This window comes from Salmo salar, chromosome ssa10 (assembly GCF_905237065.1).
Source record: "Salmo salar chromosome ssa10, Ssal_v3.1, whole genome shotgun sequence".
Lineage (NCBI taxonomy): Eukaryota > Metazoa > Chordata > Actinopteri > Salmoniformes > Salmonidae > Salmo > Salmo salar.
Genome location: NC_059451.1, coordinates 56,110,463 through 56,136,366, shown reverse-complemented (window position 1 = coordinate 56,136,366; position 25,904 = coordinate 56,110,463). Strand labels below are relative to the sequence as shown.

The 25,904-nt window shown below is 44.0% G+C and overlaps 1 protein-coding gene across 3 annotated transcripts in view; it reads right to left on the bottom strand.

Annotated features, from left to right (window-relative positions):
- The window catches only part of LOC106560618 (ras-related protein Rab-6B), a 198,898-nt gene that overhangs the window by 29,805 nt on the left and 143,189 nt on the right, over positions 1-25,904 (bottom strand). For all 3 annotated transcript variants that reach the window (XM_045687973.1, XM_045687974.1, XM_014123667.2), the window contains 2 exons: positions 24,017-24,110; positions 6,911-6,977 (listed from right to left, as the gene is read on the bottom strand). In XM_045687973.1, the coding sequence (XP_045543929.1) occupies positions 6,911-6,977; positions 24,017-24,110 (161 nt within the window). The remainder of the gene's footprint in view (positions 1-6,910; positions 6,978-24,016; positions 24,111-25,904) is intronic.

Here is a 25,904-nt window from a genome sequence, read left to right as displayed (position 1 = left end):
GACTACCAGAACCCACTGGATTCTCCTATTACATTAAAGACTAACAGAACCCACTGGGCTCTCCTATTACATTAAAGACTACCCAGAACCCACTGGGTTCTCCTATTACATTAAAGACTACCCAGAACCCACTGGATTTTCCTATTACATTAAAGACTACCAGAACCCACTGGGCTCTCCTATTACATTAAAGACTACAGGAACCCACTGGATTCTCCTATTACATTAAAGACTACTAGAACCCACTGGATCCTCCTATTACACTAAAGACTACCACAACCCACTGGATTCTCCTATTACATTAAAGACTACCCAGAACCCACTGGGTTCTCCTATTACATTAAAGACTACCCAGAACCCACTGGGTTCTCCTATTACATTAAAGACTACCAGAACCCACTGGATTCTCCTATTACATTAAAGACTACCCAGAACCCACTGGGTGCTCCTATTACATTAAAGACTACCCAGAACCCACTGGGTTCTCCTATTACATTAAAGACTACCCAGAACCAACTGGGCTCTCCTATTACATTAAAGACTACCAGAACCCACTGGATTTTCCTATTACATTAAAGACTACCAGAACCCACTGGGTTCTTCTATTACATTAAAGACTACCAGAACCCACTGGGTTCTCCTATTACATTAAAGACTACCCAGAACCCACTGGATTCTCCTATTACATTAAAGACTACCCAGAACCCACTGGGTTCTCCTATTACATTAAAGACTACCAGAACACACTGGATTCTCCTACTACATTAAAGACTACCAGAACCCACTGGATTCTCCTATTACATTAAAGACTACCCAGAACCCACTGGATTCTCCTATTACATTAAAGACAACCAGAACCCACTGGGTTCTCCTATTACATTAAAGACTACCAGAAACCACTGGATTGTCCTATTACATTAAAGACAACCAGAACCCACTGGGTTCTCCTATTACATTAAAGACTACCAGAACCCACTGGATTCTCCTATTACATTAAAGACTACCAGAACCCACTGGATTCTCCTATTACATTAAAGACTACCAGAACCCACTGGATTCTCCTATTACATTAGATGAACTTCAGGACAAAATACAAACCTTCCAACCCAAAAAGGCCTGTGGCATTGATGGTATCCTTAATGAAATTATAAAATATACAGACCACAATTTCAAGTTGCTATACTCAAACCCTTCAACATTATCCTCACCTCTGGCATCTTCCTCAATATTTGGAACCAAGGTCTGATCACCCCAATCCACAAAAGTGGAGACAAATTTGACCCCAATAACTACCGTGGGATATGTGTCAACAGTAACCTCAGGAAAATCCTCTGTAGTATCATCAACAGTAGACTCCAACATTTCCTCAGTGAAAACAATGGCGTGAGCAAATATCAAATTACCGTACGACACACCACGTATACACCCTGCACACCCTAACTGACAAACAAACCAATCAAAACGAAAGCAAAGTCTTCTCATGCTTTGCTGATTTCAAAAAAGCTTTTGACTCATTTTGGCACGAGGGTCTGCTGTATAAACTGATGGAAAGCGGTGTGGGGGGCGGGGACTAAATATTACAAAATCAATGTACACAAACAATAAGTGTGTGGTCAAAATTGTCACAGAATTCTTCCCTGGGGGCCGGGGGGTGAGACAGGGATGCAACTCTCTTCAACATTTGTATAATTTAATTGGCGACAGCACTAGAACAGTCTGCAGCACACGGCCTCACCATGCTAGACTCTGAACTTAAATGTCCAAAAAGTTATACTTTTTACTCATCTGTCCATAGAACATTCTTACAAGAGTCTTGATGATCATCCAGGTGCTTTTTGTCAAACTTGAGTCAACCTTTTGTATGAGATGGGTTCCATTATATCTGGTGAAAACCAAACACTGCATTCCACAGTAAGAACCTCATACCAACGGTCAAGCATGGTGGTGGTAGTGTGATGGTTTTGGGGATGCTTTGCTCCCTCAGGACCTGGATGACTTGCCTTAATTCACTCTACAAGAGAATATCAGGCATCCGTCTGTGAGCTAAAGCTAAAGAGCAGCTGGGTCATGTAGCAAGACAATGATCCAAAACACACAATCAAGTGTACATGAAAATGGTTAAAAAGCAACAAATTTGAAGTTTTGGAATGGCCGGGTGAAAGTCCAGACCTAATCCCATATGAGATGTTGTGGCAGGACTTGAAACGAGAAGTTCATACTTGAAAACCAACAAATGTAGCCGAGTTAAAGCAGTTCTGCATTCAAGTGGGACAAATTCCCTGTGAGAGACTGATCAACAACTACAGGAAGTGTTTGGTTGGAGTCATTGCAGCTAAAGGTGGCACAACCAGTTATTTAGTGTAAGAGGGTAATTACTTTTTCACACAGGGGCATTGGGTGTTGCGTAACTTTGTTAATTAAATAAAATAAACTCAGGTTCCCTTTATCTAATATCAGGCTTTGGTTGAAGATCTGTTAACATTAAGTCAAAAATATGCAAATATAGAGAAAATTAGAAAGGGGCAAATACTTTTTCACGGCACTGTATCTGTAACTGTATCTGTAACCAACTGAATCTGTATCTGTAACTGTATCTGTAACTAACTGTATCTGTAACTGTATATGTAACTGTATCTGTAACTAAATGAATCTGTAACTGTAACTGTATATGTAACTAACTGAATCTGTACGTGTATCTGTAATTGTATCTGTATCTGTATCTGTAACTGTAACTGTATCTGTAACTGTATCTGTATCTGTAATTGTAACTAACTGAATCTGTAACTGGATCTGTAACTGTATCTGTAACTAACTGAATCTGTAACTGTATCTGTAACTAACTGAATCTGTAACTGGATCTGTAACTGTATCTAACCTTATCTGTAACTTTATATGTAACTGTATCTGTAACTAACTGAATCTGTAACTGTAACTGTATCTGTAACTGTATCTGTATCTAACTGTATCTGGATCTAACTGTATCTGTAACAAACTGTATCTGTAACTATCTGTAACTAACTGTATGTGTATCTGTAACTAACTGTATCTGTAACTGTATATGTAACTAACTGTATTTGTACCTATCTAACTGAATCTGTACCTATCTAACTGAATCTGTAACTGTATCTGTAACTGTATCTGTATCTGTCACTGTATCTGTAACTAACTGAATCTGTAACTGTATCTGTATCTAACTGTATCTGTAACTAACTGTATCTGTAACTGTATCTGTAACTAACTGTATCTGTAACTAACTGTATCTGCAACTGTATCTGTAACTAACTGTATCTGTAACTGTAACTAACTGTAACTGTATCTGTAACTAACTGTATCTGTAACTAACTGTATCTGTAACTAACTGTATCTGTAACTGTAACTGTATCTGTAACTAACTGTATCTATAACTGTATCTGTAACTAACTGCATCTGTAACTGTATCTGTAACTAACTATCTGTAACTATCTGTAACTAACTGTATCTGTAACTAACTGTATATGTAACTGTATCTGTAACTAACTGTATCTGTAACTAACTGTACCTGTATCTGTAACTGTACCTGTATCTGTAACTGTAACTGTACCTGTATCTGTAACTAACTGTATCTGTAACTGTATCTGCATCTGTATCTGTAACTATCTGTAACTGTATCTGCATCTGTATCTGTAACTATCTGTAACTGTATCTGCATCTGTATCTGTAACTATCTGTAACTGTAACTGTATCTAACTATCTGTATCTGTAACTGTAACTATTTGTATCTGTAACTAACTGTATCTGTAACTAACTGTATCTGTATCTGTAACTAACTGTATCTGTAACTAACTGTATCTGTAACTGTATCGGTAACTAACTGTATCTGTAACTAACTGTATCTGTAACTGTATCTGTAACTAACTATATCTGTAACTGTATCTGTCTTTGTATCTGTATCTGTATCTGTACCTGTATATGTAATGGTATTTGTATCTGTAACTGTATATGTAACTATCTGTAACTGTATTTGTATCTGTAACTGTATTAGTATCTGTATCTGTAACTAACTAACTGTATCTGTACCTATCTAACTAACTGTATCTGTATCTGTAACTAACTGTATCTGTAACTAACTGTACCTGCATCTGTAACTGTACCTGTATCTGTAACTAACTGAATCTGTAACTGTATCTGCATCTAACTGTATCTGTAACTGTATCTGTAACTAACTGTACCTGCATCTGTAACTGTACCTGTATCTGTAACTAACTGAATCTGTAACTGTACCTGCATCTAACTGTATCTGTAACTAACTGTATCTGTAACTAACTGTATCTGTAACTGTATCTGTAACTAACTGTATTTGTAACTGTATCTGTAACTAACTGTATCTGTAACTAACTGTATCTGTAACTAACTGTATCTGTATCTGTATCTGTAACTAACTCTATCTGTAACTAACTGTATCTGTAACTAACTGTATCTGTAACTGTATCTGTAACTAACTGAATCTGTAACTGTATCTGTCTCTAACTGTATCTGTAACTTTATATGTAACTGTATCTGTAGCTAACTGAATCTGTAACTGTATCTGTATCTAACTGTATCTGTATCTAACTGTATCTGTAACTGTATCTGTAACTAACTGTATATGTAACTAACTGTATCTGTATCTACTAACTGTATCTGTAACTAACTGTATCTGTTACTGTAACTGTAACTAACTGTATCTGTAACTAACTGTATCTGTATCTGTAACTGTATCTGTAACTAACTGTATCTGTAACTATCTAACTGAATCTGTAACTGTAACTGTAACTGTATCTGCATCTGGAACTGTATCTGTAACTAACTGAATCTCTAACTGTATCTTTAACTGTATCTGTAACTAACTGTATCTAACTGTATCTGTAACTAACTGAATCTGTAACTGTACCTGCATCTAACTGTATCTGTAACTAACTGTATCTGTAACTAACTGTATCTGTAACTGTATCTGTAACTAACTGTATTTGTAACTGTATCTGTAACTAACTGTATCTGTTACTGTAACTGTAACTAACTGTATCTGTAACTAACTGTATCTGTATCTGTAACTGTATCTGTAACTAACTGTATCTGTAACTATCTAACTGAATCTGTAACTGTAACTGTAACTGTATCTGCATCTGCAACTGTATCTGTAACTAACTGAATCTCTAACTGTATCTTTAACTGTATCTGTAACTAACTGTATCTAACTGTATCTGTAACTAACTGAATCTGTAACTGTATCTGTATCTTTAACTAACTGTATCTGTAACTAACTGTATCTGCAACTGTATCAGTAACTAACTGTATCTGTAACTGTATCTATAACTAACTGTAACTGTATCTGTAACTAACTGTATCTGTAACTGTATTTGTAACTAACTGTATATGTAACTAATTGCATCTGTAACTGTATCTGTAACTAACTATCTGTAACTATCTGTATCTGTAACTAACTGTATCTGTAACTGTATCTGTAACTAACTGTATCTGTAACTAACTGTACCTGTATCTGTAACTGTACCTGTATCTGTAACTAACTGTATCTGTAACTGTATCTGCATCTGTAACTATCTGTAACTGTATCTGCATCTGTATCTGTAACTATCTGTAACTGTATCTGTATCTAACTATCTGTATCTGTAACTGTATCTGTAACTGTATCTGTATCTAACTATCTGTATCTGTAACTGTAACTGTATCTGTAACTATCTGTATCTGTATCTGTAACTAACTGTATCTGTCTTTGTATCTGTATTTGAACCTGTATATGTAATGGTATTTGTATCTGTAACTGTATCTGTAACTATCTGTAACTGTATTTGTATCTGTATCTGTAACTAACTGTAACTCTATCTGTAACTAACTGTATCTGTAACTATCTGTAACTAACTATCTGTAACTGTATCTGTAACTGTATCTGTAACTAACTGTAACTGTAACTGTAACTAACTGTAACTGTAACTGTATCTGTAACTGTATCTGTATCTGTAACTAACTGTATCTGTAACTGTATCTGTAACTACCTGTATCTGTAACTAACTGTATCTGTAACTGTATCTGTACCTGTAACTGTATCTGTACCTGTAACTGTATCTGCATCTGTATCTGTCTGTAACTGTAACTGTATCTGTATCTAACTATCTGTATCTGTAACTATCTTTAACTAACTGTATCTGTAACTGTATCTGTAACTAACTATCTGTCTGTAACTGTATCTGTATCTGTATCTGTATTTGTAACTGTATCTGTATCTGTAACTTGAGTTGAGGCCTTGTCACAACCACCAAACATTACATTTATGTTACCTGTAGTTGAGTTGAGGCCTGTATCTGCATCTGGAACTGTATCTGTAACTAACAGAATCTGTAACTATATCTGTAACTGTATCTGTAACTAACTGTATCTGTAACTAACTGAATCTGTAACTGTATCTGTATCTTTAACTAACTGTATCTGTAACTAACTGTATCTGAAACTGTATCTGTAACTAACTGTATCTGTAACTGTATCTGTACCTGTAACTGTATCTGTATCTGTATCTGTAACTGTATCTAACTACCTGTATCTGTAACTAACTGTATCTGTAACTAACTATCTGTCTGTAACTGTATCTGTACCTGTATCTGTATTTGTAACTGTATCTGTATCTGTAACTTGAGTTGAGGCCTTGTCACAACCACCAAACATTACATTTATATTACCTGTAGTTGAGTTGAGGCCTTTTCACAACCACCAACCATTGCATTTATGTTACCTGTAGTTGAGTTGAGGCCTTTTCACAACCCCCAAACATTACATTTATGTTACCTGTAGTTGAGATGAGGCCTTTTCACAATCACCAACCATTGCATTTATGTTACCTGTAGTTGAGTTGAGGCTAAGTGCCTGTGCAGTGAAAGGATACTTCCCTCCTTGCTTGTCTCCTGCATGCTCTCCATCCCAGGAAGGGCAGCTGCCACACGCCGAAACAGCTGGAGAGAGACAGAAAGAGAGAGAAAATAAACAGAGAGAGGGGGAGGGAGATAGATACAAAGAGATAGAGGGAAGGGGGGGAGAGAGAGACAGACAGACAGAGAGAGAAAGAGCAAGAGAGAGATAAATAAATAAAGACGGAGAGAGAGAGAGAAAGAGAGAGAGTGAAAGAGAGACGAGATAGAGACAGCGAGAGGGGAGGGAGGGAGAGAGAGAGACAGAGAGGGAGAGAGAGAGAAAGGGGGGAGGGAGAGAGAGACAGACAGAGAGTGAGAGAGTTAGTACACTGTGACTCATGCTATGTCCATAACCTGGGAGAGTCTGTCTGCTACCCAACAGACAGAGAGAATGTCTCATCCATTCATCTCCCTCACCTGTGGACGACCCAATCACCTCGCTGAGAAAGGAAGCTCCATCATGCACTGGGCCAGGGATATAGCTCACACATTATAAAAGTCAGTCAGTCAGTCACACAGTCAGTCAGTCAGTCAGTCAGTCAGTCAGTCAGTCACACAGTCAGTCAGTCAGTCAGTCAGTCAGTCAGTCAGTCAGTCACACAGTCAGTCACACAGTCAGTAAGCCAGTCAGTCACACAGTCAGTAAGCCAGTCAGTCACACTGGTGATAGCCAGCTTGACATACCCTATTTCAGTCTGGATGAATTGGGTGACAGCCAGCTTGACATACCTTCTCGGTCACACTACTTAGATCTGTGGTGCCATTCTGGGGAGCCATTCTGGGGACTACTGCCCTCTCATTACATTCAAGTCAATTATAGTACATCTGTGATCTCTCATAGTACAGGAGGAAGAGGGATGGATCATTAGAGCTACTCAATGACTTCCCAGAGGCTGGTCTCTCAGCTTGTTACTATAGTGGAAAACGACCAGACAGAACCAAGGTACCTGCAGAGCTACTACACCGTGACGAATCACCTCAATCTGCCAAAGGTTATAACAAGTACTGCTGTCCCAAATGGCAATTCCCTTTATAGTGCACAACTTTAGACCAGGGCTTATAGGGGAGTAGTGCACTACTTTTGACCAGGCCCTATAGGGGAGTAGTGCACTACTTTTGACCAGGCCCTATAGGGTAGTAGTGCACTACTTTTGACCAGGCCCTATAGGGGAGTTGTGCACTACTTTTGACCAGGCCCTATAGGGGAGTAGTGCACTACTTTTGACCAGGCCCCATTAAAGCCATTTAGGACGCACTAAAGGAGTGTCACTGAAACAAATGTCAGGGCGGTCATTTAATGTGTTTGGTTTGAAGGGATTTTTAGCTATTGTTCCTACAAGCAATCTATCAAAAAATATCCACATTTGACCTTCACAGACCTGGACATGAAATATTAGATAAAAGCACGACACAAGAAAGCATACAGCTCTGTCATTTAAAAAGCATAAAAGCAGCTACAAATCCACTTAGTCTGGATGAAGATATTATTTATTTTGCCTCTTGTTTCTTTGCTGGCCATTTCTAAAGCATAAAGCTTCTGAAACTTGATTAAATGTATGATGTTCTCTAATTCTCGCAAAACATTTTCAGATGGACTACATATTTATTCATTGAATGGTTCTCCCATCGATCGGGTTCCCGCCTATAAATATCTGGGCATTTGGATTGACAAGAATCCCCAAAATATACTGATGCTCAGACTTAAAGTGGATTCCTTTTTTTGAAATAGATCTCGTCTCTCCCTAAAACTTTCCTGACAGTTCTTGACTAGGGTGACACTATTTACCAGAATGCAGCAGCCACTACTCTTAAACTTTTTAATGCCGTCTAATATAACGCCCTTCGCTTTATTACAAGTGACAGTTTTAATACTCCTCGCTGCTTCCTGTTTCAAAAGTTTGGCTGATCCTCATTAAAGTCCTGTAGATCACTTCACTATCCCCTTTTTGTTTACAAGTCCCTACTACACAAGCTTCCCGACTTACCTAACTTCAGTGTTAAAGCATAAAAACATGTGTTACCAAAACCCGTTCACCCCTCGGGTCTCCACCAAATTAGGTTAAACCCCCCACCCCCATTTTTTGAATAACTTGCAGAACTCGCTGGGTCTCAATTCCCTGGTGCCACTAAGGCAGATTAGGAGTCTAATGTTGAATTTGTAAAATGAGAATCGCATCTGTTTTGATTAAATATAAACATGTATTGTAGTATTGAAATGTTTTTTATTTTTTTATTGTAACCTGTATTATTAAAAACATTTATTTTAATATTTTAAAATTGTCTAATAAAACTACGTATTTTTAATGGTGAGCTGTAACGGCTGTCTTCTGTAGAAATGGACCAAGGCGCAGCAGGTATGTGAATACTCATCTTTAATTAAAATAAAGGAGTAGAGCATCCACTTAACAATACAAACAAAGTGACAACAGCTACAGTTCTGCAGGCACACAACACGCAGTGCAAAAACAACTACCCACAAAACCAAGTGACAAACATACTCCTACATATATGACTCCCAATCAGGAACAACGATCCCCAGCTGTTCCTGATCAGGAGTCACAAGACCAACACAGAACAATCACACACACAAGACTGCCACGTCCTGACCCCAAAACTACAACAACAGCTCCATCTGCTGGTCAGGACGTGACAGTACCCCCCCCTCAAGGTGCAGACCCCGGAATGCACCCAACAACGAAAAAAACACCAACAAACAAAATCCCCAACAAAACCCATAAACAATAACCCCTAAACAATAAGGGAGGGAAGGGAGGGTGGCTGCCGTCAACGACGGCACTGTGCTACACCCTCCCTCCCCAACCCACCTATCCTGGAGGTGGCTCCGGTGCAGGACGTGGACCCTGCTCCACCCTCGGCGTCGCCCACTTCGGTGGAGCCGATAGCTGCGCCAGGCAGACGGACCCCTCGAGCCGGGCCGGAGGACAGGAGGGCCCCTCGGGCTGGGCCGGGGGACAGGAGGGCCCCTCGGGCTGGGCCGGGGGACAGGAGGGCCCCTCGGGCTGGGCCGGGGGACAGGAGGGCCCCTCGGGCTGGGCCGGGGGGCAGGAGGGCCCCTCGGGCTGGGCCGGGGAGCAGGAGGGCCCCTCGGGCTGGGCCGGGGAGCAGGAGGGCCCCTCGGGCTGGGCCGGGGAGCAGGAGGGCCCCTCGGGCTGGGCCGGAGAGCAGGAGGGCCCCTCGGGCTGGGCCGGAGAGCAGGAGGGCCCCTCGGGCTGGGCCGGAAGGCATGAGGGCCACCTCGGGCTGGGCCGGAGAGGCATGCGGGCCACTCGGGCTGGGCCGGAAGGCATGCGGGCCACTCGGGCTGGGCCGGAAGGCATGCGGGCCACTCGGGCTGGGCCGGAAGGCATGCGGGCCACTCGGGCTGGGCCGGAAGGCATGCGGGCCACTCGGGCTGGGCCGGAAGGCATGCGGGCCACTCGGGCTGGGCCGGAGGGCAGGAGGACCACTCGGGCTGGACCGGAGGGCAGGAGGACCACTCGGGCTGGACCGGAGGGCAGGAGGACCACTCGGGCTGGACCGGAGGGCAGGAGGACCACTCGGGCTGATCCTGACAGGCCGGGCACCCTGGCAGATCAGGGCAGGCGGGCACCTCTGGCAGAACCGGGCAGTCCGGCCACTCTGGCAGAACAGGGCAGTCCGGCCACTCCGGCAGAACAGGGCAGTCCGGCCACTCCGGCAGAACAGGGCAGTCCGGCCACTCTGGCAGAACAGGGCAGTCCGGCCACTCCGGCAGAACAGGGCAGTCCGGCCACTCCGGCAGAACAGGGCAGTCCGGCCACTCCGGCAGAACAGGGCAGTCCGGCCACTCCGGCAGAACAGGGCAGTCCGGCCACTCCGGCAGTTCAGGGCAGTCCGGCCACTCCGGCAGTTCAGGGCAGTCCGGCCACTCCGGCAGTTCAGGGCAGTCCGGCCACTCCGGCAGTTCAGGGCAGTCCGGCCACTCCGGCAGTTCAGGGCAGTCCGGCCACTCCGGCAGTTCAGGGCAGTCCGGCCACTCCGGCAGTTCAGGGCAGTCCGGCCACTCCGGCAGTTCAGGGCAGTCCGGCCACTCCGGCAGTTCAGCGCAGTCCGGCCACTCCGGCAGTTCAGCGCAGTCCGGCCACTCCGGCGACTGTTGACTGGCGGGCAGCTCCGACGACTGTTGACTGGCGGGCAGCTCCGACGACTGTTGACTGGCGGGCAGCTCCGACGACTGTTGACTGGCGGGCAGCTCCGACGACTGTTGACTGGCGGGCAGCTCCGACGACTGTTGACTGGCGGGCAGCTCCGACGACTGTTGACTGGCGTGCAGCTCTGACGACTGTTGACTGGCGGGCAACTCTGGTGACTGTTGACTGGCGGGCAGCTCTGATGACGACTGTTGACTCCTGATGCGTGGGGCAGGTATTGGACGTACCAGCCTGGAGACACGCACCTCCATGCTAGTGTGTCTAGCGGGAAACACCGGACCGAAAGGGCGCACTGGCGGTCTTGAGTGCAGGGTTGGCATCACCCCTTCCGGCTCGATGCTCCCCTTGCCCTGGCACCTGCGGGGCGCTGGTACTGGGCGAAGTGGGCTGTGCGTCCGTATAGGCGAGATGGTGCGCACCTCAGCGTAACATGACGCCCTCCACCTCGTACGCACCTCCCTGTAGTCACGGGTAGCTGGCTTACGGCTCTTCCCTGGCCTGGCCAAACTACCCGTGTGCCCCCCCAAAAAAATCTTGGGGCTGCCTCTCGGGTTCCCTTAGCTCCCTTAACTTGTCCGCCCAGAATTTTCTTTCGTCCTGCCAGGTCCATTCTTCCATTTTCTTCTCCTGTGGCTTCCTCCTCTTCTGCTGCTTGGTCCTTTGGTGGGTAGTTCTGTAACGGCTGTCTTCTGTAGAAATGGACCAAGGCGCAGCAGGTATGTGAATACTCATCTTTAATTAAAATAAAGGAGTAGAGCATCCACTTAACAATACAAACAATATATACGACAGGAACAGTTTTGCAGGCACACAACACGCAGTGCAAAAACAACTACCCACAAAACCAAGTGACAAACATACTCCTACATATATGACTCCCAATCAGGAACAACGATCCCCAGCTGTTCCTGATCAGGAGTCACAAGACCAACACAGAACAATCACACACACAAGACTGCCACGTCCTGACCCCAAAACTACAACAACAGCTCCATCTGCTGGTCAGGACGTGACATGAGCGAGCTACTGCGCTATTTCCTGTCCAATGTTGAATTTGTTTAAATTGTTTACCTCAGGGCACCATTGTAAATGAGACCCTGGTCGAATGGGCTCCCCTGGCAAGATGGTGCCGACAGCCATGGCAGCTCTGCTTCTATCTCCTAAGACATGACAGACAGGGCAGCTCTGCTTCTAGCTCCTAAGACCTGACAGACATGCTTCTAGCTCCTAAGACATGACAGACATGGCAGCTCTGCTTCTAGCTCTTAAGCAACTTTGCAGTATTTCGTTTTTTGTGTGTGTTATTTCTTACATTATTAACCCAGAATGTTTTTTGTGTTATTACATACAGCCGGTAACTCACCAGCATTACCAGCATTACGACCAGGAATACAACTTCCCGAATTGTGTCCTTTGTTCGTACCCCCCAGGGCAATTGAACTTATCCCAGAGGTTGCTCCAAGACATCACCTCCAGAGAAGAGGTATTCAGAGTGGACTTCTAGTCTGACACAGGAGGCATGCACACCGTCCACTGCTTCTGAGTATATTACTCGCTAATGTTCAGTCTCTGGACAATAAAGTAGATGAGCTCAGTGCGAGGATCTCCTTCCAGAGAGACATCAGGGACTGTAACATACTCTGTTTCACAGAATCATGGCTCTCTCCGGATATACTGTCCCCGTCCATACAGCCAGCTGGGTTCTCAGTACATCGCGCAGACAGGAATAAAGAACTCTCCGGGAAGAAGAAAGGCGGGGGTGCATGTCTCATGATTAACTACTCATGGTGTGATTGTAATAACGTACAGAAACTCAAGTCCTTTTGTTCACCCGACCTAGAATACCTCACAATCAATTCTCTTTGGTTATAGTCACAGTCGTGTATATTCCCCCTCAAGGCGATATCACGACGGCCCTCAAGGAACTTCACTGAACTTTGTGCAAACTGGAAACCACATATCCTGAGGCCGCATTTATTGTAGTGGGGATTTTAACAAAGAAAATTTGAGGAAAACGCTACCGAAGTCAACATATTGACTGCAGTATTCGTGCTGCTAAAATACTCGACCACTGCTACTCCAACTTCTGGGATGCCTACAATGCCCTCCCCCACCCTCCCTTCGGCAAATCAGGCCATTACTCCATTTTGCTCGTCCTTTCTTATAGGTAGAAACTCAAACAGGAAGTACCCGTGCTAAGGTCTATTCAACGCTGGTCTGACCAATCAGAATCCATGCTTCAAGATTGTTTTCATTACGTGGACAGGGATACGTTCCGGGTTGCCTCTGAGAATAACATTGACGTATATGCTGACACGGTGACTGAGTGTAACGCCCTGGCCATAGAGAGGGGTTTTTTGTTCTTTATTTTGGTTAGGCCAGGGTGTTACATTGGGTGGGCGTTCTATGTGCATTTTTCTATGTTGGTTTGTTTCATTGATTTTGGCCGTGTGGCTTCCAATCAGGCACAGCTGTAGAGTGTTGTTGCTGATTGGGAGTCACACATAAGTGCCTGTTTTTCCATTGGGGTTTTGTGGGTAATTGTTTCTGTTAGTGTTTTGCACCTGTCAGTTTTCTCGTTTTGTTTTGTGTAGTGTTCTTTATTAAATTAAAATCATGATGAACACTAACTCCGCTGTGCCTTGGTCTACTCTTTCTCCCGACAGCCGTTACACTGAGTTCATCAGGAAGTGTATAGGGGATGTTGTTTCCACTGTGACTATTAAAACTTACGAAAACCAGAAACCGTGGATCTATGGCAGCATTCAAGCAAAACTAAAAGTGCAAACCACCGCATTTAACCATTGCAAGGTGACTGGGAATGTGGTTGAATACAAACAGTGTAGTTATTCCCTCCATAAGGCAATCAAACAGGCAAAACGTCAGTACAGAGACAAAGTGGAGTCACAATTCAAAGGCTCAGACATGAGACGTATGTGGCAGGGTCTACAGACAATCACTGATTACAAAGGGAAAACTAGCCACGTCGCGGACACCGACGTCTTGCTCCCGGACAAGCTAAACATCTTCATCGCCCGCTTTGAGGATAACACAGTACCACCGACGTGGCCCGCTACCAAGGAATGTGAGCTATCGTTCTCCGTGACCAATGTGAGTAAGACATTTAAACGTGTTAACCCTCGCAAGGATGTCAAGGCCCAGACGGCATTCCCTAACCGCATCCTCAGAGCATGTGGAGACCAGCTGGCTGGAGTGTTTACGGACATATTCAATCTCTCCCTATCCCAGTCTGCTGTCCCCACTTGCTTCAAGATGTCCACCATTGTTCCTGTACCCAAGAAAGCGAAGGTAATTGAACTAAATGACTATCGCCTGTAGCACTCACTTCTGTCATCATGTGCTTTGAGAGACTAGTCAAGGATCATATCACCTCTACCTTACCTGACACCCTAGACCCACTTCAATTTGCTTACTGCCCCAATAGGTTCACAGACGATGCAAATGCCATCACACTGCACACTGCCCTTTCCCATCTGGACAAGAGGAATACCTATGTAAGAATGCTGTTCATTGACTATAGCTCAGCCTTCAACACCATAGTACCCTCCAAGCTCATCATCAAGCTGGAGGCCCTGGGTCTCAACCCCGCCCTGTGTAACTGGGTCCTGGACTTCCTGACGTGCCACCCTCAGGTGGTGAAGGTAGGAAACAACATCTCCACTTCGCTGATCCTCAACACTGGGGCCCTATAAGGGTGCGTGCTCAGCCCCCTCCTGTACTCCCTGTTCACCCATGACTGTGTGGCCACGCATTCCTCCAACTCAATCAATCAATCAAATGTATTTATAAAGCCCTTCTTACATCAGCTGATGTCACAAAGTGCTGTATAGAAACCCAGCCTAAAACCCCAAACAGCAAGCAATGCAGATGTAGAAGCACGGTGGCTAGGAAAAACTCCCTAGAAAGGCCAGAACCTAGGAAGAAACCTAGAGAGGAACCAGGCTATGAGGGGTGGCAAGTCCTCTTCTGGCTGTGCCGGGTGTAGATTATAACAGAACATGGCCAAGATGTTCAAATGTTCATAGATGACCAGCAGGGTCAAACAATAATAACCACAGTGGTTGTAGAGGGTGAAACAGGTCAGCACCTCAGGAGTAAATGTCCAACTCAATCACCACGTTTGCAGACGACACAACATTAGTAGGCATGATTACCAACATTGACGAGACAGCCTACAGGGAGGAGGTGAGGGCCCTGGCAGAGTGGTGCCAGGAAAACAACCTCTCACTCAACGTCAACAAAACAAAGGAGCTGATTGTGGATTTCAGGAAACAGCAGAGTGAGCACGCCCATATCCACATCGACGGGACCGCAGTGGAGAAGCTTCAAGTTCCTCGGTGTACACATCACCGACACTCTGAAATGGTCCACCCACACAGACAGCGTGGTGAAGAAGACGTAACAGCGCCTCTTCAACCGCAGGAGGCTGAAGAAATTCGGCTTGGCACCTAAGACCCTCACAAACTTTTACAGATGCACAATTGAGAGCATCCTGTCGGGCTGTATCACCGCCTGGTACGGCAACTGCACTGACCGCAACTGCAGGGCTCTACTGAGGGTAGTGCGGACTGCTCAACGCATCGTCGGGGTTACACTGCCTGCCCTCCGGGACACCTACAGCACCCGATGTCACAGGAAGGCCAAAACGATCATCATGGACATCAACCACCCGAGCCACTGCCTGGTCACCCCGCTATCATCCAGAAGGCGAGGTCAGTACAGGTGCATCAAAGCTGGGACCTAGAGACTGAAAAACAGCTTCTATTTCAAAGCCATCAGACTGTTAAATAGCCATCACTAGCCGGCTACCAACCGGTTACTCAACCCTACACCTTAGAGACTGCTGCCCTATATACATAGACCTCGAATCACTGGTCACTTCAATAATGGAACACTTGTCACTTTAATAATGTTTACATACTGCTTTAGTCATCTCATATGTTTATACTGTATTCTACTGTATTTTAGTCAATACCACTTCGACATTACTCATACTAATATTTCTTAATTCCATTCTTTTACTTTAGATTTGTATATGTATTGTTGTGAATTGTTAGATATTACTGCACTGTTGGAGCTACAAACACAAGCATTTCGTTACACCCACAATAACATCTGCTAAATATGTGTATGTGACCAATAAAATTTGATTTGATTTGGGAGAAAAAAAAAATCCATTATAAAGTAATCTGGTGATCCAAAACCTTGTCAGCCTCCATTTATCTGAGGCGCTATTGGTCAATTCCGCCTTGAAGCCACCTGAGACTGTGTCTATTTCCCAAATTATACCCTATTCCCTACATAGTGCACCTACGGTTCCTGGTCAAAACTAGTGCACTATAAAGGGACTAGGGTGCTATTTGAAACTAGGGTCAGTATAGCGTTACCCAGGAACACACTCATCGCTATTCCCTGGGCCCTGTTCCCTGGCTCCTAATGGTGCCAAACAGCACAGACATACCCAAGACCTTGCTGCTTTTATTCTGGATGATAAAACACACAGGGGGCTGGACATGAATATATGGACCAGGGAGAGGCAGCCATTAGACCAGGGAGAGGCAGCCAGGGAGAGGCAGCCAGGGAGAGGCAGCCATGGAGAGGCAGCCAGGGAGAGGCAGCCATTAGACCAGGGAGAGGCAGCCAGGGAGAGGCAGCCATTAGACCAGGGAGAGGCAGCCAGGGAGAGGCAGCCATTAGACCAGGGAGAGGCAGCCAGGGAGAGGCAGCCAGGGAGAGGCAGCCATTAGACCAGGGAGAGGCAGCCAGGGAGAGGCAGCCAGGGAGAGGCAGCCAGGGAGAGGCAGCCATTAGACCAGGGAGAGGCAGCCAGGGAGAGGCAGCCAGGGAGAGGCAGCCATTAGACCAGGGAGAGGCAGCCAGGGAGAGGCAGCCATTAGACCAGGGAGAGGCAGCCAGGGAGAGGCATCCAGGGAGAGGCAGCCATTAGACCAGGGAGAGGCATCCAGGGAGAGGCAGCCATTAGACCAGGGAGAGGCATCCAGGGAGAGGCAGCCATTAGACCAGGGAGAGACAGCCAGGGAGAGGCAGCCAGGGAGAGGCAGCCATTAGACCAGGGAGAGGCAGCCAGGGAGAGGCAGCCATTAGACCAGGGAGAGGCAGCCAGGGAGAGGCAGCCAGGGAGAGGCAGCCATTAGACCAGGAGCCCTAAGACAAACGGGTCCATAAACTATCATCTAATGTGGGTAGGAGAGCAGATACAACATGTAATACCTCTCAAATTATAAATGGTTCATTCAATTTTGGTACTTTTCAAATGTTTCTCTCTCTCAATCTGTTTCTCTCAATCTTTTTCTCTCTTTATGTTTCTCTCTTTATGTTTCTCTCTTTATGTTTCTCTCTTTATGTTTCTCTCTTTATGTTTCTCTCTCTTTGTTTCTCTCTCTTTGTTTCTCTCTCTCTCTCTCAATTCAATTCAATTCAATTCAAGGGGTTTTATTGGCATGGGAAACATATGTTAACATTGCCAAAGCAAGTGGAGTAGATAATATACAAAAGTGAAATAAACAATAAAAATGAACAGTAAACATTACACTCACAGTAGTTCCAAAAGAATAAAGACATTTCAAATGTCATATTATGTCTATATACAGTGTTGTAACGATCTCTCTCTCTCTCTCTGTTTCTCTCTCTCTCTCAATGTTTCTCTCTCTCTCTCTCTCTCTCTCTCTCTCACTCTCTCTCTCTCTCTCTCTCTCTCTCTCTCTCTCGCTTTGTCAATGTTTCTCTCTCTCTCTCTCTCTCTCTCCCCCTCTCTCTCTCTCTCGACATTTTTGCATTCTAGTAAAAACGAAACATTAAACAAAAAAAAAAACAGGTTTAGCATTTAACTGTAATACAGCTATTCACTAAACCTCCCGAATGACAGATATTAGATTTAATCAGAATGGTTATAAACAGCGCAGCAGCTCAAATGAACCCCTTGCCTGGTATGAATAGTATGCGTTTACAATGGTCTGGGCTGCTATGCCATGGCCAAGCAGGCAGTGTTAACACAACAGTGTTTAGAAACAGGATTATGTGTCTTTGTGTTTTATCAGTTGTGCTCTGGTCATCTGTTCCATTAGTGTACAGTGGTCCTGAAGTAAAGCAGGAGAATGGGCCTGGTGGCATGCATTGAAAGGCTAGGCCTTTTCGTGGCTTTCTTTTGCAAGTTACTATGAATTAACAGATTTATTTCCTAAAACTTGTCAACACTAAATGTCATATTAAGGTGTGGGACATTCATTGTGTGATAAGAAATATTAGTGTCTTCAGAAAGTATTCATACCCCTTGACTTATTCAACATTTTGTTGTGTTACAGCCTGAATTCAAAATGGATACAAAATAATAATTCTCACCCATCTACACCCAATACCCCATAATGACAAAGTGAAAACATATTTTTAGAAATGTGTGCAAATTTTCTGAAAATGAAATACAGAAATATCTCATTTACAAAACTATTCACAACATTCAATACATGTTAGAACCACCTTTGGCAGTGATTACAGCTGTGAGTATTTCTGGGTAAGTCTCTACGAGCTGTGAGTCTTTCTGGGTAAGTCTCTAAGAGCTGTGAGTCTTTCTGGGTAAGTCTCTAAGAGCTGTGAGTCTTTCTGGGTAAGTCTCTAAGAGCTGTGAGTCTTTCTGGGAACGTCTCTAAGAGCTGTGAGTCTTTCTGGGAACGTCTCTAAGAGCTGCGAGTCTTTCTGGGTACGTCTCTAAGAGCTGTGAGTCTTTCTGGGTACGACTCTAAGAGCTTTACAAATTATTATTTTAAATTCTTCAATCTCTGTCAAGTTTCTTGTTGATCATTGCTAGACAGCCATTTTCAAGTCTTACCATAGATTTTCAAGGTAATTTATACTGAACAAAAATAAAAACACAACATCAAATATTTTACTGAGTTACATTTCATATGAGGAAATCAGTCAATATAAATAAATTCATTAGCCCCTAATCTATGGATTTCACATGACTGGGAATACAGATATGCATCTGTTGGTCACAAATACCTTTACAAAAAAAGTAGGGGCGTGGATCAGAAAACCAGTCCGTATCTGGTGTGACCACCATTTGCCTCATGCAGCATGACACATCTCCTTCGCATAGAGTTGATCAGGCTGTTGATTGTGGTCTGTGGAATGTTGTCCCACTCCTCTTCAATGGGTGTGCGAAGTTGCTGGATATTGGTGGGAACTAGAACATGCTGTCGTACACGTTGATCCAGAGCATCCCAAACATGCTCAACGGGTGACATGTCTGGTGAGTAGGCAGGCCATGGAAGAACTGGGACATTTTCAGCTTCAAGGAATTGTGTACATGTTCTTGCAACATGGGGCCGTGCATTATCATGCTTAAACATGAAGTGATGGCGGCGGATGAATGACACAACAATGGGCCTCAGGATCTCGTCACGGTTTCTCTGTGCATTCAAATTTCCATCGATAAAATGCAATTGTGTTCATTGTCCGTAGCTTATGCCTGCCCATACCATAACTCCACCTCCATCATGAGTGGTTTGCTAACGTCAGCATTGTGAACAGAGTTACCTGTTCACAACGCTGATGTCAGCAAACCGCTCACCCACACAACACCATAAACATGGTCTGCGGTTGTGAGGCCAGTTGGACGTACTGTCAAATTCTCTAAAATGACATTGTAGGCGGCTTATGGTAGAGAAATGAACATCCAATCATCTGGCAACAGTTCTGGTGGATATTCCTGCAGTCAGCATGCCAATTGCATGCTCCCTCAAAACTTGAGACATCTGTGGCATTGTATTGTGTGACAAAACTGCACATTTTAGAGTGGCCTTTTATTGTCCCCAGCACAACATGCACCTGTGTAACGATCATGCTGATTAATCAGCTTCTTGATATGCCACACCTGTCAGGTGGATGGAATATCTTGGCAAAGGAGAAATGCTTACTAACAGGGATGTAAACAAATTTGTGCCCAACATTTGACAAGAATAAGCTTTTTGTGCGTATGGAAAATATCAGACAGATTTTATTTCAGCTCATGAAACATGGGACCAACACTTTACATGTAGCCTTAACATTGTTGTTCAGTGTATAAGCCGATTTAAGTCAAAACTGTAACTAGGCCACTCAGGAACATTCAATGTCATCTTGGTAAGCAAGTCCAGTGTATATCTGACCTTGTGTTTTAGGTTATTGTCCTGCTGAAAGGTGAATTCATCTCCCAGTGTCTGGTGGAAAGCAGACTGAACCAGGTTTTCCTCTAGGATTTTGCCTTAGATCTATTCTGTTTATTTTTATCCTAAAATACTCCTTAGTCCTTGCTGATGACAAGCATACCCATAACATGATGCAGCCACCACCATGCTTGAACATATGAAGAGTGGTACTCAGTGATGTGTTGTGGTAGATTTGCTCCAAACATAACGCTTTGCATTCAGGACATAAAGATAATTTCTTTACCACATTTGTTGCAGAATTACCTTAGTGTCTTGTTGCTAACAGGATGAAATATTTGGAATATTATTATTCTGTACAGGCCTCCTTCTTTTCACTCTGTCATTTAGGTTAGAATGGTGGAATAACTACAATGTTGTTGATCCATCCTCAGTTCTCCCCTATCACAGCCATTAAACTCTGAAACTGTTTTAAAGTCACCATTGGCCTCATGGTGAAATCCCTGAGCGGTTTCCTTCTTCTCCGGCAACTGAGTTAGGAAGGACGCCTGTATCTTTGTAGTGACTGGGTGTATTGATACACCATCAAAAGTGTAATTAATAACTTCACCATGCTCAAAGGGATATTCAGTGTCTGCTTTTTTTTCTTAATTTTTACCAATCGGTGCCCTTCTTTGCGAGACATTGGAAAACCTCCCTGGTCTTTGTGCTTGAAATTCACTACACGACTGAGGGACCTTACAGATAATTGTATGTGTGGGGTGCAGAGATGAGGTAGTCATTTAAAACTCATGTTAAACATGATTATTGGATACAGAGTGAGTCCATGAAACGTATTATGTGACTTGTTAAGCACATTTTTACTCCTGAACGTATTTAGGCTTGCCATAACAAAGGGGTTGAATACTTATTGACTGAAGACATTTCAGCTTTCTTTTTAGGATACTATATCAAGGAGAGATGGCCAGTCCTTTATGAGATAATACTACACTATAACAAGGAGAGATGGCCAGTCCTTTATGAGATAATACTACACTATAACAAGGAGAGATGGCCAGTCCTATAGGGGATAATACTACACTATAACAGGAGAGATGGCCAGTCCTATAGGGGATAATACTACACTATAACAAGGAGAGATGGCCAGTCCTATAGGGGATAATACACTATAACAGGAGAGATGGCCAGTCCTATAGGGGATAATACTACACTATAACAAGGAGAGATGTCCAGTCCTATATGGGATATTACACTATAACAGGAGAGATGGCCAGTCCTATAGGGGATAATACTACACTATAACAAGGAGAGATGTCCAGTCCTATATGGGATAATACACTATAACAGGAGAGATGGCCAGTCCTATAGGGGATAATACTACACTATAACAAGGAGAGATGTCCAGTCCTATATGGGATAATACACTATAACAGGAGAGATGGCCAGTCCTATAGGGGATAATACTACACTATAACAAGGAGAGATGTCCAGTCCTATATGCGATAATACACTATAACAGGAGAGATTGCCAGTCCTATAGGGGATCATACTACAGTATTACTTTTGCTTGTGTTTTTCTTCCTGTCGATTCCTGCCCTCCTCTGTTTAGACTACTGAATTGATCTCCCAGTGAGGACTTGCTCTACAGACAATAACAATGAGGGTAGCCTAGTCGTTGAGCGTTGGACTAGTAACCGAAAGGTTGCAACTTCAAATCCCCGAGCTGACAAGGTACAAATCTGTCGTTCTGCCCCTGAACAAGGCAAGTTAACCCACTGTTCCTAGGCTGTCATTGTAAAATAAGAATTTGCTCTTAACTGACTTGCCGAGTTAAATAAAGGTAAAATACAATTTTTGAATAAACTTAACTTTTTAACACATACCATCTTCTTTTTTTGTACATAGTATAGAGCACTTAAAGGAGATGTTTAAGGTCATTTAAAGCATATTGCTAATAATACATAAAGATGATGCTGGTCTCTATAAATACTAACCTGTTTGACGGTGTAGCCTGTCTTGACGCTGGTCTCTATAAACACTAACCTGTTTGACGGTGTAGCCTGTCTTGACGCTGGTCTCTATAAACACTAATCTGTTTGACGGTGTAGCCTGTCTTGACGCTGGTCTCAATAAACACTAACCTGTTTGACGTTGTAGCCTGTCTTGGCGCTGGTCTCAATAAACACTAACCTGTTTGACGTTGTAGCCTGTCTTGGCGATGGTCTCAATAAACACTAACCTGTTTGACGTTGTAGCCTGTCTTGGCGCTGGTCTCTATAAACACTAACCTGTTTGACGTTGTAGCCTGTCTTGGCGCTGGTCTCAATAAACACTAACCTGTTTGACGGTGTAGCCTATCTTGGCGCTGGTCTCTATAAACACTAACCTGTTAGATGTTGTAGCCTGTCTTGGCGCTGGTCTCTGTAAACACTAACCTGTTTGACGTTGTAGCCTGTCTTGGCGCTGGTCTCTATAAACACTAACCTGTTAGACGTTGTAGCCTGTCTTGGCGCTGGTCTCTGTAAACACTAACCTGTTAGACGTTGTAGCCTGTCTTGCCGCTGGTCTCTATAAACACTAACCTGTTGGACGTTGTAGCCTGTCTTGGCGCTGGTCTCTGTAAACACTAACCTGTTTGACGTTGTAGCCTGTCTTGGCGCTGGTCTCTATAAACACTAACCTGTTTGACGTTGTAGCCTGTCTTGGCGCTGGTCTCTATAAACACTAACCTGTTAGACGTTGTAGCCTGTCTTGGCGCTGGTCTCTATAAACACTAACCTGTTTGACGTTGTAGCCTGTCTTGGCGCTGGTCTCTGTAAACACTAACCTGTTTGACGTTGTAGCCTGTCTTGGCGCTGGTCTCTATAAACACTAACCTGTTTGATGTTGTAGCCTGTCTTGGCGCTGGTCTCAATAAACACTAACCTGTTAGACGTTGTAGCCTGTCTTGGCGCTGGTCTCTATAAACACTAACCTGTTAGATGTTGTAGCCTGTCTTGGCGCTGGTCTCTGTAAACACTAACCTGTTTGACGTTGTAGCCTGTCTTGGCGCTGGTCTCTGTAAACACTAACCTGTTAGACGTTGTAGCCTGTCTTGGCGTTGGTCTCTATAAACACTAACCTGTTAGACGTTGTAGCCTGTCTTGGCGCTGGTCTCTGTAAACACTAACCTGTTAGACGTTGAAGCCTGTCTTGGCGCTGGTCTCTGTAAACACTAACCTGTTAGACGTTGTAGCCTGTCTTGGCGTTGGTCTCTGTAAACACTAACCTGTTTGACGTTGTAGCCTGTCTTGACGCTGGTCTCAATAAACACTAACCTGTTTGACGTTGTAGCCTGTCTTGGCGCTGGTCTCTATAAACACTAACCTGTTTGATGTTGTAGCCTGTCTTGGCGCTGGTCTCAATAAACACTAACCTGTTAGACGTTGTAGCCTGTCTTGGCGCTGGTCTCTATAAACACTAACCTGTTTGACGTTGTAGCCAGTCTTGGCGCTGGTCTCTGTAAACACTAACCTGTTTGACGTTGTAGCCTGTCTTGACGCTGGTCTCAATAAACACTAACCTGTTTGACGTTGTAGCCTGTCTTGGCGCTGGTCTCAATAAACACTAACCTGTTTGACGTTGTAGCCTGTCTTGGCGCTGGTCTCTGTAAACACTAACCTGTTTGACGTTGTAGCCTGTCTTGGCGCTGGTCTCAATAAACACTAACCTGTTTGACGTTGTAGCCTGTCTTGGCGCTGGTCTCTATAAACATGACGCTGAGCTCCTTGGCCCGCTGTTCTCCTTCCTCTATGGTGATCTGTCTGGGAGGTAGAAATATTAGGTTCAGTTATCAAACACCCTTATGACATTAAACAACATAAAGGTGAGTGATTGGTACCCCCTGGGTAAGGAGGTTTTCTACAGTAGACACCCACTGGGCAAGGAGGTTTTCTACAGTAGAGACTCCCTGGGTAAGGAGGTAATCTACTGTAGAGACTCCCTGGGTAAGGAGGTTTTCTGGAGTAGAGACCCACTGGGTAAGGAGGTTTTCTGGAGCAGAGACCCACTGGGTAAGGAGGTTTTCTGGAGTAGAGACCCACTGGGTAAGGAGGTTTTCTACTGTAGAGACCCACTGGGTAAGGAGGTTTTCTACATTAGAGACCCCCTGGGTAAGGAGGTTTTCTACTGTAGAGACCCACTGGGTACGGAGGTTTTCTACAGTAGAGACCCACTGGGTAAGGAGGTTTTCTACAGTAGAGACCCACTGGGTAAGGAGGTTTTCTACAGAGAGACCCACTGGGTAAGGAGATTTTCTAAATTAGAGACCCACTGGGTAAGGAGGTTTTCTACAGTAGAGACCCACTGGGTAAGGAGGTTTTCTATAGTAGAGACTCCCTGGGTAAGGAGGTTTTCTACAGTAGAGACCCACTGGGTAAGGAGGTTTTCTATAGTAGAGACCCACTGGGAACAGAAGTCAGTAAAATGTCTAGTTTTAACATTTGATTTAAGTTGTCAAATAACGTGAATTCAATTTGAAATCCCCCCCCCAAATTTTTTTTACCATGTCACTGAATTTGGGTTAAAAGTTACGTGAAAAAAAAATACTAACTTCACAAAATTCCTTTACATTGATGACTTTTTATAAATCAAATCAGTTTTCCACATTGATTCAATGTCATCACATTGCAGTGTTTTGCTGAAATTATGTGGAAGTAATGTTGTGCCCAGTTTGTGCCCAATGGGGAAGTAGTGTAGTCTACAGGATACAGAAACCAACAATCTGCCACATTATTCATTCACTCACTGAGCAGTACTGGTGATGAAGCTGATTGTTTTGTGGCCTGAGAAAATGAATTAATTACTGCCTATTACTACGACTCCGATGAATTAGTCCTGGGGGTGGGAGAAACGGAAAGTGCCAGGTGACAGAATGTAGGGATGTAAATCTGTTTACAAATGTTGATTAATGTTTAATGGCCCTGTCAAAGAAAACCTAATAAGTAAAGAAGAATAGCAGAAATCCATGAAGTTTGAGGTTGATCTCTTCTTCATAGGCTTTAGGCCAGCTAGCTTGTTTTTTTTGTTGGTGGGTTGAAGGTAGAGGTCGACCGATTAATCGGAATGGCCGATTAATTAGGGCCGATTTCACGTCTTCGTAACAACCGGTAATCGGCATTTTTTGGGACACCGATCATGGCCGATTACATTGCATTCCAAGAGGAGACAGCGTGGCAGGCTGACTACCTGTTATGCGAGTGCAGCAAGGAGCCAAGGTAAGGTGCTAGCTAGCATTAAATATATCTTAACATAATCACTAGTCAACTACACATGGTTGATGATATTACTAGTTTATCTAGCGTGTCCTGCGTTGCATATAATCGATGCGGTGCCTGTTAATTTATCATTGAATCACAGCCTACTTCGCCAAACGGGTGATTTATGTCACGGGTGTCGTTGTGTATTGATGACCAAAACGCAGCAGGAATGTGGATGCTCATCTTTATAATGTATTAAATAAAGAGAACCTCAAAAACAACAATAGAAAAGAAGGACAGACAACAGTTTCACAGGCTATACTCACAGCAGTGCAAACTACAACTACCCACAACTAAACA